Genomic DNA, 13,958 nt, shown 5'->3' with positions numbered 1-13,958 from the left:
GATGTCATTAGATTATTTTGCAGTCTTCTAGACAAAATATTATAATGTAATTGGAGATAGAGGCTTTATCTATCTATTCAATTTTCTTGGTCGCTTGGTTCTCTGATCAGACTGCTCTTGCTGCAGCCCATGTTTGAGTCTCTAGAGCATATCTGTTGGACTTTCGGAGTCATTATACTACATCTGTTACTTCTGTATTTCACAATATTGCAAATCCATCAGATCATGCATTCTAGTGCTTCTCATCTTGCTGAAGCTCGCTGGTCCTCAACGAACAGCTTCCCCATCACCACCACGCCACCCAACGAACTCCGCGTTATAGTTTTTCCGCGTCAGGTGACAAGAGTTTAGGTGGGTATTCGTGAGGTGCCTTCGGCTCTCGAACTTTCTAGCTGTTGGGTGTTGTAGTGTACAAATATCGGCCACTGAATCTTGAGATTTAGAATTCTGCAAAATATTTCTGTATCTAAACTTGGTTCGCAATTAACTGATAATAATTAATTTCTAAAACAAAATAGCACAATGGCTGACTCAACTGGCACACGTCCGTACGTGTTTTTTGATATTGAGATCGGCGGATCGAAGCGAGGACGCATCATTATGCAGCTGGTTAGTACCTTTATTGGTCCAATTTTATGGTCAACATCTAGCTATTATTGATGAACTGACAAGTTTACAGTACAACGATGGTATTATCTGATTTGCGTATATTAGTATTATTGGAAATCTGACAAAATAATAGTGGTTCCCAAGACCGCAGAAAATTTCCGTGCTTTGTGTACAGGCGAGAAAGGGACCGGGGAATCTGGGAAACCTCTATCCTATAAAGTGTGTATGTTTCATGACTTCGACAATTGGATACTAATGTGTTAGGGATCTGGTTTCCATCGGGTGATCAAACAGTTTATGATTCAGGGCGGCGACTTCACAGCAGGAAACGGTACGGGAGGAGAATCAATTTACGGAGAACGATTCGACGATGAGAATTTTGAGCTCAAGTATGTAACCGTTCTTTTACAGCCCTGACATATTTGTATTCCGTTAATGATATACTAATAATTACAGACACAAAGTTCCATTTCTTCTATCAATGGCCAATGCCGGACCCAATACTAATGGTTCGCAATTTTTTATTACCACCGTAGCCACTCCCCATTTAGACGGCAAACACGTTGTCTTTGGAGAAGTTGTTTTTGGCAAGTCACTTGTTCGTGAGATCGAGCACCAAGAAACAGGCAGCGAGGATAAGCCCAAGCACGATGTAATCATCGCCGACTGTGGTGAGCTGACGGCTGAACAAGTGGCCGAAACTAAAGCAGCAGGTGATGAGACAGGTGATTCATTGGAGGATTATCCCGAAGACGAGCCTGAAATCAAAGGGGCCAAACGGTCGGACGAGAATCTCTACAGATTGTCGTTGCAGATCAAGGAGCTTGGTACCAAGCTGTTCAAAGAACAGAAATTCGAGCTTGCGCTTGCCAAAAATGAAAAGGCTTTACGATATCTTGCCTATTTCTCTCCGGATCCGAAAGAAGAATATGCCATCAAGTTCGACAAGTTGAAGGTCAGCGTCTTGCTCAACATGGCACTCATCAATCTTCGTCTGAATCATCCGCTGGCTGCCGTAAAGGCTGCCACAAATGCTCTTGAAGTAGAGGCTATCGAGGAAGGCGAACGTGCAAAAGCTCTTTATCGGCAAGGAGTCGGTCATTCGCGAAGTAAAAACGAGCCCGCCGCTATAGAGAGTCTGGGCATGGCTCTTGATATTCTTCCTGGCGATAGCGCTATAACTCGAGAGCTGGAAGCTGTTAAAGCGAAGATTGCAGAGAGAGCAAAGAAAGAGCGAGCGGCATATGCCGGTTTTTTTAGCAAGAAATGATTTATTTCATGTACTTTGCCAATAGATTAAAGTAGGTTTTAGTTTTTATCACCATTGGATTACGTAACTGATGATTCTGCCCCCATAGACAAACACATGATGTTGTGTGGGGGCGTAACCCCACAAATGCGGGGGCATGCTCGGATCTCGAGAGGCCTATAAGAGAGAAGAAGGTACATGATATCGATTCTGAGTCTGCATTGTAAATCTATAGTCAAACTATACTAAGAATATAATATTAAGATATTATTATTATTGCTAAAATGGCTCCTAGCGCTTCAGAATTGGGTGGATCAAAGTCCGCGCGCAAGATCATCGGCGGGATTTGGGTTCCAACAGTAACGTTCTACACGGATGACGACGAGATCGATGTTGAAGCAACAGGTAAGCATGCTGTTCGTCTAGCTCAGGCAGGAATCACGGCCATGGTACCTTTGGGATCATATGGAGAGGGTGTGCTGGTATCGTCTGAGGAGAGGTCGATTGTGACCTCGGCGACTCGCAAGGCACTGGATGCGGCAGGGTTTGAGCATGTGCCTGTGATTTCAGGTGTTGCTGAGCAAAGTGTCAAGAATGCTGTTGCAGAGGCTAAGAAAGCTGCTGCTGCTGGAGCCGATGCTATTCTCTGTGTTTGTACATCATACTATCGCGCAGCAATCAATGACGACGTGATCAAGAGTTACTTTACTGGAGTCGCCGATGGCTCACCCATTCCAGTATTTGTATACAATTACCCAGGTGTTGTCGCTGGGATTGACATTTCAAGCGAGACGTTGATCGAGCTCGCTCAGCATCCTAACATCATTGGAACCAAATTCACCTGTGGCAATTCCGGCAAACTGGGCAGAGTTGCTAAGGCGACCAAAGCTGTCGGACCGGCAAGCGGACTCTCAGGCGAGGAACCCGTAGTAGCAGACAAAGAGTACTTCTGTGTCTGCGGAATGGCCGATTTTCTTGTCCAAGGGCTCAGTGTTGGAGCCGGCGCATGCATCTGCGGCCCGGCCAACATCACGCCCAAGACAGTTGTGAAGGTATACGAGCTGTTCAAGGCAGGCAAATACCTGGAAGCATTTGCCGCTCAGCAGAAATTGACCGAGAGCGATTACATTTTAACAGCTCTTGGTCCAGAGGGAACTAAGCAAGTCTTGAAAGAGGTCTTTGGATATGGCGGCAATGCGCATGCTCGCCGTCCTTTGCCCAACTGGGCAGAGGGTCAAGTACAAGCGAAGTTGGCTGATAAAAAGATCAAGAATTATCTCGAACAGGAGAATGCTATGTAATCATGAGATTCCTGAGATTGCTTTAGTAGTAATGTAGCGATATGCGCTAATGCATTATAATAAACCGGTTACTATCGCTGTATCACATAAGTACTTACATAATACTGAGGTCCCTTGAATTGCACTGCCACCCTATGGCGCAACGCCCCCCCGGATGAGGCAGCCGGCGCTACAACGTGAAACGTGGCTTGGCGTGGCTCCACAGAATGTGACATAAGATGTGACTAATTGACGTCCGAAAGTGGAATTTCAGAATTTCCAAATAGGGAAATAGAATAGAATTAGGATTTCTTTATGCAGCAATACTTGTCTATATAATAGAATGCATGAGCAAATATGATTTAAGCAAAATATTACATTTGTTTAAAGTTGTGAGACAGTGGACGTGTTTAAAAAGTCTGAATATCTGCGAATTGGTGCTAATCTGGGCTTCTCCTGGCGATTCTTGTCATTAACGATAGATCTCCCGAGCTCCTTTTCTTCATCCTCTTCTATTTTTGTAGTTATCTCATTTCTGACGTATCTTCATACCAGATACGTATTATAAAAATAATAACACATTGGACGATATTTAATTTGCTTTAGGACTGCACTATTTTACAGAATTTTAATATTTATCTGTTTTTCGTTTGTTACCTTTCGCTCGTTTCACTATCTCGTCTTCATCACATCCACAACACTCGTTTTGACTCCTCGCCAAACTACGACTAATTTCACTGTCTAATGTCTTCTCTTTTCCGTCGGAAATCTAGATCACAAACGCAATCAGATAGGCCGAAGTCTCGCGCTTCTGCTGCTGCCATCGAGACCTATGGCTCTGGAGCATTTACTTCATATGGAGGTTAGTTCTACCACGCACAACCCAGACTGCGTCTCTCTTTATCTATGCTAATCACAAGCAGACGACGACATTTCAGCAGAAGAATCGTCTGCATTGGACTCGGATGCATGGATATCGGCCTATTCAGAATCCCTGGCATCTTATCCTACCTCATCTAAGCTTGTTGCTACATACGCCCGTAATGTCATAGACTCTTATGCACCGTCTGCAGAGAACCCTCCGCATCGGCAGCCGTCTGTCTCACGTTTCAACTCGCTTCGCAAGTTTTCCTCGTCCTTTTCACTTCAACAGCCAAACTCGCATTCACGTCCACACCCCGAATCCTCCTCTTCTCCATCCACTGTGCGCCGTCTAGCTTCGCGGACCTCGTTCTTCGCACAGCCCTCCAATAAGTCGTCGTCCTCCTCCAAGTCTTCGCCGTCTTTGTCACCGTCGCCATCGCCATCCTCCTCCGCCGCAGCATCAACTGACGATTTGCCGAGATCTGCGACTGCTTCATCGTCAACTTCATCTGTTCCTAGGTCTGCTACTAATCATTTTACCCAAGCATCTGCAGCATCTGCAGCCCGGAAGCAGAGATATTCGACCTCCACTCTCAAGGCGCCTTCCGGACTGGGTTCAGCATCAACTCCTAATTTGCATTCCTCACAGTCTGGTCTTATGAGACGATCTGCCACTGTTCTTGCACATAGCCAATCCGGGCCTGCAGCGACAAGCAATGCGCCGCCTTCTTCGTCACCTTCGTCGTCTCATCCACCGTATAATCGGTCCACGTCTAGCCGTCCCGGGATGCCGAATCGACGAGAATCGATGCCTGTGTCCATGAACTCGCCTATCGATATATCCTATGAAGCCGGATTTTTTCTTCCACGTCAATTTCAGGTTCCAGCGCAGCGAAAGTATCATCGTGAAGCAAATGGATTTGCAAGAGAGCCTTTACCACAGCCCAAGCCCCGGAGGCAATCAAGATTTTACACTGCTGCTACGTCGTATAATCCGTCCATATACTCAGCTGAATCACTCTCGGATCCGCGTCCCAATCGGTTAAGGTCGATCTATAATCGAACTTCGTCTTCGCCTCCATCCATGGATTCTGCGAGCGCTAGACATTCTACAGATAGCCCTGGGCGACCTTTGCGGCCTCCTGGTGGGCGAAATTCGATTCAACAAATTCTTGATCCACAGGCAGAAATTCTCGCAAATGCCAACACCAGTGGAACGAATCTTGAAGCAGTTTCCGAGTCTTCTTCTTCATCGTCGTCCGCGGGCCAAAACAAGGCCGATTCTTCTGACACCCCGTCGACTTCTTCTGCGACGGCATCAATATCATCTTCGTATTCGTCTTGTGAGGCCACGACAGTTTCCGGACAAACAGCGAGTAAGCCGATAACGATAACGGAGGAGACGAAGTCGATTGGCACTTTGCACTCCGATCACTCCGAGCGGTCATCGATGATTTTCGAGCGGCAAGTAGAAGAGCTGCCGCATCCCCACAATGTGGCAGTCCACCATGCAAACTCGAATTTGATTCCTCCAGTGCTGACTGCGTCTTGTGAGGTGTTAACTAATTCGAGCGCTGATCCAGAAAAAGTAGAAGTTCTGTCGGTTTGGCATCGGACGTCGTCAGGCGTTTCATTGGCTTCGCTGTCTGGTGCTGCTGGAAACGCGGGAACTGCAGGTGATGCACCTCATTCCGGATCGGCTACAAGCTCGCAGCGACTCAGCTTTTACTCCTACGCCGATCTAGTTTTAGATGACACCCAAGGGCAAGGACCGCAATCAGTCAGTTCACGTAAAGGGTCTATTTCGTCCACGTCGCGATCAATACATCCAGACAGTGGGTCGGGCTCCGGGTCTGTCATTTCTGTGACTACACTTGGAGAAGCTCTTCGAGCAACTCAAGACGAGATTTCAAATCATTAATTGTACTTCATGAGATAAAATTATCTTTGTATCTTTGAAGCATTGTGTAAATTTATGGAAACTAGTTAGGTTTGGGAATTGATATAAATTTATGTATGTAACTATATATATAATATTTAATTGAATATAATACTAAGCAAAATATCCAAAATGGCAACCTTTCGCTAACTAATAAGCATCTCTTCTTGATCAGCATCTAAGCTAAGAACCTCCTCGATCGGAGCAAGCTCAGCTTCGATGAACTGCCCGTAGACCGCGCTCATTGATTTCGACCACGCGCGCTGAAGCACAAAATCCCGAAGAGAAAGAGACATACCATCAATGCCAACAGCGATTTGAACAGTATCATCCCATAATCTAGCCTCTGGTATGGCCTGCGGTGTCACGAGGGTCATATTCGTCTGGCTTGTCTGTTGAACTGGCTGTAACGAATCAGCAGCAGCGTCTTTTAAAAACTGGCCGAACCGGTCTTCGTTGATGGCCAGCATTTTCGTGAACTTTGTTTCTATCTTCTCTTTGCCTGTAATTGCAAGCACAGGATACCGTTGCGAGAAATGGGTCAAAAGTACATACTTTGAGTTCGTTACGTAGGCCATGATTTTGGCTTCCGTCATTGTCGAATGCCGCTTCGCTTTCGCATCCGCAATCAGACTGTCGCCGAGAGTTGACTCATGAATTAATAATGTGCTGTTTCGTGCAATCCATGCAAAAGCTTCGTTTGGTCGTGTGTCGCCGGAAAACGATAACTTGAATCCGTTTCGAAACTCTAGCGCTATACTGGTGGGTGCAGCTAAATGCACGGCGCCAATTATGTCGATCGAAGATAAGTCTAGTAATTCGCATAACTTCTGCTTTTCGCGGCAAATATCCACAGACTCAAGAAGTTCGACGCGTAATTGGTCTTCAAGCTCTTGCGCCTTCTGGATCTGGTCCGAAGTCAATCCAGGATTCCCATCACGTAGAAATGGCAGCGATGTCTGCGCAAGGAGAAATGTTACATCTCGGAAATAGTCGGGATATATTTGTTTCCATTCGACAAGTAATTGAAGAACCAGCCGGGGAATGATTATATACAAGTGGCGGTCAACATTGTCTTTGGCGTTGCTGTCAACCGGGTCTTGACAAACTCCATCCCATGCTCGTCGTCTCTGTTCAAGAAGTGACACAATTCCAAGCAAATGATCAGCATGGTTATGACTGATATAGATCAGTTTCAGCTGTCGTAACTTCTCTGCACATTCTTCATATCCATATAACCGCAGAAGATTCCAAACTGTCGACTCTCCGCAATCCAATAGCACCGACCTAACCTCGTTATAAAACGGTAACTCCACAAGTGTTCCGCTCACGTTCCGTAATATTCCGGGCGCGGCCGATCCCGTGCCTAGAGTAATCACATTCACTTTTCCGAAAAGATCTTCGTGTGCAGTTAAGATTCTGTCCACCTCTTGAGAGCTTTCGTCCCGATGCCAGACGAGCTGAGCAATCTCGTCGTGCTTCCGCTTTTTATTGGTCTCTGTGTTTTTAATCAGTGGAGTATCTAATTCTGGATTCTTTGTCTCTGGTTCGTCGATCAAAATAGCTTCCTGCTCTTGCTCGATCAATTGTCGTTGACGTAGTCGTCGCTGCTGCCGATGCGATTCCTGATAACGTAGTTCTTTAATAGCAGTCTCAGCCTGGACAGCCAGAGCAGGAAGTTTGCTTCTAGCCAATGCGTCCATTCGCGCAAGCTCACCTTCAAAAGTGGTTTTCCGAGCTAGAAGTGATGCAAAATTATTCGTAATATCTCGTCCAACAATCACGTATTGCATGCCAGTCATCATCGGGATCATAGATAGGGCCAGCTGTTCCTGAGATTTCGTGGGTCGAAGATATCGATTATATTCGTCCGGGATTGTGCGAGTATTATCCGAGCCCGTTGGGATGGGAAAATTTGACTTAGAGATCTGGCGTAATGCAGCATTGAGCTGGGCTTGACGGAAATACGAGCCGTGGTCAGTCACAAAATCGGGGTGGCAAATCATATGTTCACAATCAGGTCCAAAAGAGTGCATAAATTTCTTATATTCCAGGCTTAAAGGATCAATCTCTTTCCCAAGGATGTGGATGACGATCCGGAAGTCGACAGGTTCAATGCTATCTTCGAAAATGTCCAGATTTGTCTTGACGCCGCGCATTTGTTCATCAGGAACAGGAACATATGCGTGCCAATTTTTTTCCGTCGCAGCTGTAAATAAGTCGTTAGTTGGCAGGTCGAGAATCAAAATGCGACCTGGAATCAGTGGCGGTGAAATCAGCATCTCGGGCTTGACCACGTAACCGTCTGGACGAGTCCACGTCTCGCCCTTCACGAGCTTGCCTCGAATAGGTCCTACAGGAACCTGCAAGCTGTCTGCCAGTTTTGCGTTGAATTTACCCCGGACCGGATGTAGTTGAATCAGATATGACATGGACCGCTCCTTGAATTGCGGGTCGGGCAACTTCAAAGGTTTGTCAAACGAATCGACGCGAGATCCTTCGCCGGTTAGGGATGCAAACATCTTGCTAATTACGGCAGAGGAGCGCTCGTCCGACTGATACTCGCCCGAAGTTCGCACAACTTTGGTTGTATTTAGCTCCACAGGAACAACTGTCATCAGCTCATTGACGATGTCGCGAACGGGATGCACAACGCTCATACGAGCCTTTTGCTTAAATACAAACCTGCGCAATGTGGCCACACTCCATTGGATGTTGCGGTCGCCAAAGATGTTAACATTGTGGTTGCCCTGCTCAATAGAAGTCAAGATCCAACCAGGTAAACCACCAAACTGCTGAGTGTATGAAGTTTGACCGGTGACAAAGACGTCGCGGACTCTTGATCCTCGAGAAGTGTTTTCGATGGAAACGCGCTGCGTGCCCTCGGAAAATCTGCCAAATAGGAACGAGCTGGAAAAGATGTCTAGTCGGATCAAGCAGCCGGGAAAATCCCGAGTTGGGTGTGCGACTATGCGCAGATGTTCATTTGATTGCTGGCGAATAATTGGTTGCCGGCTCTTGAGTTGGTCCATGAACGATACCTGGTCTCTCGGCATGAATATGTCCTTTTTGCGCGCTGAAGCGGGATCTGAACCAGCAACCGTCTTGAAGATTGCTGATGGAGAAGACGCCGAGGGACTGCGTGGAATAGTTCGAAAGGGACTTGGTTTCTGCTTGGGCTTTCGTTTCCCACGGTCTCGATTACCAGTTGTGTTGCGTTTCTTGTACCACTGGGTGGTGGTCGACGACAGATGCCTCCTCCAGCCAGGGAGGTTTGGAAGTTGTTTCCACGTAGATATCGTCGTTGTGTAGGCTCCCTCTGGAGACGACTGCTATTCCATGCAACTCCAGAACATAGCAATTTGGTTTTTATATCTCATCGACTTCTAAATATGATAAATTTATTTCTTCTCCCAAAGTCACGTGTAAGCGTTCTAGCTGGTTAGCAATAATACGTCTTGCTCCTACTCCTACTCGAATTTTACGATGCTGTAAGAGTACGAGCTCGGGCAAGAAATCAGGAAAATTCAGTTATAGGCTTACGAGATTAATACTTACAAGAAAGAGTACATGTGAGCAAATAAATATTTCCGAAGATTGGTTACGTAGATATGAAGGGGAGAGTGACTAAATTGGTGTTGGAAACTGAAACTGAGCGCTCAGTTACGGCTCAAGCAGACTTAGCTAAGGGTATATACACAGGAAGCAGAATTAAACGATATAGAAAATTTTAAATTGGATATATTCAAGATTGATAGACTGACGCAGATTTAGGTATAAAAGCCGATGTAGCCACGAAGATCCCGGTGTTTCACTATGATGTGAGCTTTAAGGCTCTGAAGAAAGGGATTTGCTTCACAAGGAGTTGAAAACAGGCATAGCGTTAATTAATCGAACGGAACGACAAATTCAGAACAGAAGGATTTGTCAACGTCGATAATGATGGACAGGAATAACCGACCAATGTAGTACATCATCAGATCAGACAGTGATAGGCATTATTGCACGGTTCAGCACTATTTGAAGTTTGAAGGTTAGAAGGCACAGCGTAAATATCCTCTTGTTTCAAGTTTCCAATTGCCTGCTTGGTAGTAAAAGACTAATTCAGTATCTTTGAGCCAGCCATGACTAAACTAGATTGAACAGTGAAGCATACAATAACAATACATTAAATAGATGAAAATGAAAGTATATACAATTCGAAGTAGACATGAAATAAGAGCATTACTTGGTGACGCAGAGACGAAGGCTTCGCATGAATATGACAATATCAAAGCGGGAAATGTTGACTGGGATATGGAAATAAATTTCATATCGCACCGTATCGTATCATGTCACAATATTAAACATATTCCGAGCGGGCAACGGGTTTTCTCGCTCGAATCTCACTCGCATCGTCATCTTCGTCGTCTAGTGCATCTCTTTCAAGTTGCAGCTTTCTGTGAATCGCACTGCTTGTCGACTTCGCTAAATGAAACTCGAGGATTCGATTTTTGCCATCATCTTTGTTGTCCCCAGAATCCCTGTCGATCTGGCCCGGCTTCCGCGTCTGTGCAGACTTTTTAAGCTTATATCCCCCCACTCCGTTGAGTACCGGTAATGCAAGCGCAATGAAAACAAAGAGGACAATTATGATCGGGAACGCAATTAGTAGACCGCTCATATTGCTTATTATTGGATATGATCAAAATTATGAAAGGAGCTGATCTATTGCAGTTAGGTTAACCACATGACGTCGACACGTGATTACTCTGTACAACTAATTACAAGTACACATATACAGGCACATAAACAGATATATCAGACCTGATACAAATGCAGAGAGGAGATGATCTATATTCAAATTTGTTCAATCTAAATAAAAATAAATCACTGAAGCCCAGCAGTAATGGCAGCAGAAAGAAATACACCATAGGCGCTGATGGCAAACAAGGTCCCGAGATTCACAACCGCGGAGATGCCGTGCATGACGCCGAATTTTTTGTTTAGGTCGAGCATATCCTGACTGACATCTTCCTCATAGTATTTTTTGCCTTCTTTTGTCTCCTGGGTTTTGCGGGCAATCATGAGGTCGACCGTCTTTGGTCCGATAATAGCAAGGTTGACCAGGCCAGAGATGCTAGTCGCACCGAGTAGCACCATCGATGCTGTGTCTTTCAATCCGAACGGACATGTCAGCGCCAGTAACAGAGGGGCAACCGTCTGCATTGTGAAGTATGGAGGGAAGATCTTGCGCTGCAGCGCGGCAAAGTGTTGCCGAGGAAGCGCACGGAACGACGCGATTCCGACAAAAAATGATTGATACACCGTCGACCCGAACCTGGACCTGTATCCACGATCCAATTGTCAAGACAGCAGTCAGTATGGACAGCTGCCTTGTCAATTGCGGATACAGTTGTGGTTAGATCTGCTAGGGGGTAGTCAAGCGCTGTACTTACAGGATTCCAAACGTGAACAGATGATACGGCGCCCAGGTTGATAGTGTCGATAAAATTGAGCTCATTATAATATGTTTCGTATGTAAATATATTTTATGTTGTATATGTTATTGGTTCGTCTACATATATTTTAATATATAAACAGTTCATGACATTACGCGCCATGTTATCTACCGAGAATAACTTGTGATCGGCGCGGCTCATAGACTAGACCGTTCGATAGTTGAGCGATAGCGAAGTGGTAGAATCGTGAAAGTCAACAGTATTTTGTACTGCATCGCATCGTATAATATACTGTAAGGTATTGTATATCTTTATGGCTGTGGTAGTATTATGATAGCGATGTGATGTGCGTAGATATATCCGTGGTAAAGTGGTCCGATGACAATTGCTGTAGAGTCATCCATATACAATTCGAATCCATTCCTTAGGATCAGTATCTAATGAAATCTTCGGTGGTCTTGCTGGCCGTTGCTCTCGTCCGGCTAAAGTTTGCTCACGCTGAATCTTAGCTCTCTCATGATTTCTGTCAATTACAAACTCAAGCTTCTCCTCGCCTTTGTAACCAGGCACCATCCGCTTCAACAAAACATGCCCTTCCTTCGTCCCGAGCACTATGCCTGTCGGTAAAGAGACTTTACGCTTTTGTTCTGCTTCTTGGTCTCGTTTTTGTTTCGCTGCACTTTGTTCGTTGATCGCTCGTAGTTGCTCGGTAAGAGTCGAGATCGACGGGGAATGCTCGTTGGACAGCTGAGGTGGACGGGGATTGTGTCGATGAGGTGTACGGCGTTGATATTGACGCTTGGGTGAACCTAAGCTCGCTCGTTCAGATATTGCTTCCCAAGAATTCAAACTCATGCTAGATATAGATTGATGCTCTATCCTTGTCTGAGGCGGTATCGCAGGCGGGAGAATTCCTCTCTCCCTTGCGAATCCCACATTCAAGTTTGCGTTCGCAGCAGGTCGGATAGTTGAGCGAGATTGAAAATTTCTGTGCTGCGGTGTGCTAGTTGGATTCACAATAAGATGTGGCTGCTGAAGTTTCGGTAAACGGAATTGTGGCATGTAACTACCGGGAGAGAACGACGATTCGCCGATCTCCTTGCTCAAGTATTCAGAGTCGGAAGGCGACAGTATATAGCTAGAGCCGGTAATTCTTTCATTTTCTTGTCCTTGGCTCCTTAGCATTCCTTGGATTTTGGGTATTCCTCTTGAAGCGGCAGGAATTTCAAGTCTCTGATTTCTTTGCGTACCATGGGATGTTTGAGAAGAATGAGCATTGTAGGAAGTAAATGGTATATAGGGAGTATGGGAAGTGTGCGGTGTGTACATTCCTTCGGCAAGAGGAGGAAGGCGAGGAGACATGGGAGTAGGATACGTATCAGATTGAGTAGAATTCAATGGAATACCTGAATTCTGGGATTTCGGTAAAGGCGGAAACACATTATATGTAGGAAATGGTGATTTAGCTTCGCTAGACGGAATTGCCGGCGGAAGCTGACTTGGTGATCGCGGATGTGTGGTTGAAGGCGGCGGAGGAGGAGGATCTTGTGGTGGGGAAGGCGGAGCTGTCGCTGAAATTCGTGATATAGGAGCTGGCTCTTTTTGATTCCTAGATATTTTGGAACCCTCAGGTTTCTCAAAATCAGGGACCGGTTTCCGGCTAACATGGATAGAACCCGGTATTTTCACTTTCAAAGCGGACACCTGTGTCTTGGACGAAATCACAAATTGGAACGGTGGGTGCGATAAAGGTCTGCGAATGTCGGGCTATTCAGGCATGTCAATAATTACATTCATTACTTCTATCAAATCATTCAATAACTAATTTCCTCACGTTTGGATAGAATTGCATAGACCAGGACAAATTGCCGGTAATCCTAACGACCAGATAGTTAGAAGCCCATAAGAAATTCATCACCTCACAATAGACTTACTCATTTTCTGATTTCAAAGCATTCTTCATACTGAACTTACGTCCAGCCTGAGCATTATACACTTGCGAAATGTCCAAGGCCAATTCGCAATGGCCGATACCTCTTGCAAATTTACGAGAGTGGAGATATATACTCGCTGAACACTCGATTTTTATTGTTTTGGGCGTTCCATAAAGGTCGTGGTATATCGATTCGTGCCTGTATGGTTAGATTCCATGTCATCCTCATTTTACTCTCACTAAAGAGTGGCTTTACCATGTAACGGATGAATTGGAAAACGAGTTAGTGTAGATACTATCGATCTGGCCATGTATCTTTGTGGTAAACTGAAATGCTTGATTTCCAGCTTTAAGTAACTCCTGAATATTACTTTGTCAGTCATACTCTTCGTATCTAGAATATTATTGCATCTTTGTAGAAGCTGTACATTATCATGAATCTGCTCATTAGTCAATCTGCATCTACTGCATCTTCTCCCTTCGCTGGACTTACATCCAGGCAGCAAATGTCGCTAAATATAAACACTCCGCTTGATCCGCGAAAAAATTCCATCGGACGTTCTTATTTTTGTCAAATACTTATGAAATTCCTTGGACCTTCATCTATTGTCTATGCGGATTCTCTTCTGACCTAAGTACATCT

The 13,958-nt window shown here is 45.3% G+C and overlaps 7 protein-coding genes across 7 annotated transcripts; 3 read left to right on the top strand and 4 right to left on the bottom strand.

Annotated features, from left to right (window-relative positions):
* Nucleotides 1-437: 437 nt before the first annotated feature.
* V1516DRAFT_515271 (cyclophilin-like domain-containing protein) lies at nt 438-2,011 on the top strand. Its single transcript, XM_066919146.1, has 4 exons — nt 438-609; nt 715-828; nt 874-998; nt 1,066-2,011. The coding sequence occupies exons 1-4, from the start codon at nt 523-525 to the stop codon at nt 1,877-1,879; spliced, it is 1,140 nt and encodes a 379-aa protein (XP_066775641.1). The 5' UTR covers nt 438-522; the 3' UTR covers nt 1,880-2,011.
* A 131-nt stretch (nt 2,012-2,142) lies between these two features.
* On the top strand, nt 2,143-3,159 carry V1516DRAFT_665949 (uncharacterized protein; the record flags this gene model as incomplete). Its single annotated transcript, XM_066920709.1, has 1 exon — nt 2,143-3,159. One exon carries the CDS (start codon nt 2,143-2,145, stop codon nt 3,157-3,159), a length of 1,017 nt encoding a protein of 338 aa, XP_066775640.1.
* A 633-nt stretch (nt 3,160-3,792) lies between these two features.
* V1516DRAFT_515119 (uncharacterized protein) lies at nt 3,793-6,005 on the top strand. The gene is made up of 3 exons (XM_066919145.1): nt 3,793-4,000; nt 4,062-4,092; nt 4,314-6,005. The coding sequence occupies exons 1-3, from the start codon at nt 3,971-3,973 to the stop codon at nt 5,921-5,923; spliced, it is 1,671 nt and encodes a 556-aa protein (XP_066775639.1). The 5' UTR covers nt 3,793-3,970; the 3' UTR covers nt 5,924-6,005.
* On the bottom strand, nt 5,989-9,295 carry V1516DRAFT_679823 (uncharacterized protein). The gene has a single exon (XM_066922991.1). The coding sequence runs from the start codon at nt 8,995-8,997 to the stop codon at nt 6,088-6,090; it is 2,910 nt and encodes a 969-aa protein (XP_066775638.1). The 5' UTR covers nt 8,998-9,295; the 3' UTR covers nt 5,989-6,087.
* Nucleotides 9,296-10,283: 988 nt separating this feature from the next.
* V1516DRAFT_665946 (uncharacterized protein) lies at nt 10,284-10,604 on the bottom strand (the record flags this gene model as incomplete). The annotated part of the gene is made up of 1 exon (XM_066920708.1): nt 10,284-10,604. One exon carries the CDS (start codon nt 10,602-10,604, stop codon nt 10,284-10,286), a length of 321 nt encoding a protein of 106 aa, XP_066775637.1.
* A 35-nt stretch (nt 10,605-10,639) lies between these two features.
* Nucleotides 10,640-11,520, bottom strand: V1516DRAFT_679820 (uncharacterized protein). The gene is made up of 2 exons (XM_066922990.1): nt 11,380-11,520; nt 10,640-11,261 (listed from the first exon to the last, which is right to left on the bottom strand). The coding sequence occupies exons 1-2, from the start codon at nt 11,442-11,444 to the stop codon at nt 10,811-10,813; spliced, it is 516 nt and encodes a 171-aa protein (XP_066775636.1). The 5' UTR covers nt 11,445-11,520; the 3' UTR covers nt 10,640-10,810.
* Nucleotides 11,521-13,955, bottom strand: V1516DRAFT_679815 (uncharacterized protein). The gene is made up of 6 exons (XM_066922989.1): nt 13,809-13,955; nt 13,744-13,755; nt 13,572-13,675; nt 13,317-13,514; nt 13,217-13,259; nt 11,521-13,149 (listed from the first exon to the last, which is right to left on the bottom strand). The coding sequence occupies exons 1-6, from the start codon at nt 13,866-13,868 to the stop codon at nt 11,779-11,781; spliced, it is 1,788 nt and encodes a 595-aa protein (XP_066775635.1). The 5' UTR covers nt 13,869-13,955; the 3' UTR covers nt 11,521-11,778.
* Between the last annotated feature and the right edge of the window lie 3 nt (nt 13,956-13,958).

The sequence above is a fragment of the Lipomyces oligophaga genome, assembly GCF_038497815.1.
Source record: "Lipomyces oligophaga strain CBS 7107 unplaced genomic scaffold V1516scaffold_7, whole genome shotgun sequence".
In the NCBI taxonomy this organism is placed as follows: domain Eukaryota; kingdom Fungi; phylum Ascomycota; class Lipomycetes; order Lipomycetales; family Lipomycetaceae; genus Lipomyces; species [Lipomyces] oligophaga.
Note: the sequence above shows the minus strand (reverse complement) of the source record. Positions and strands in the feature narration are given on the sequence as shown.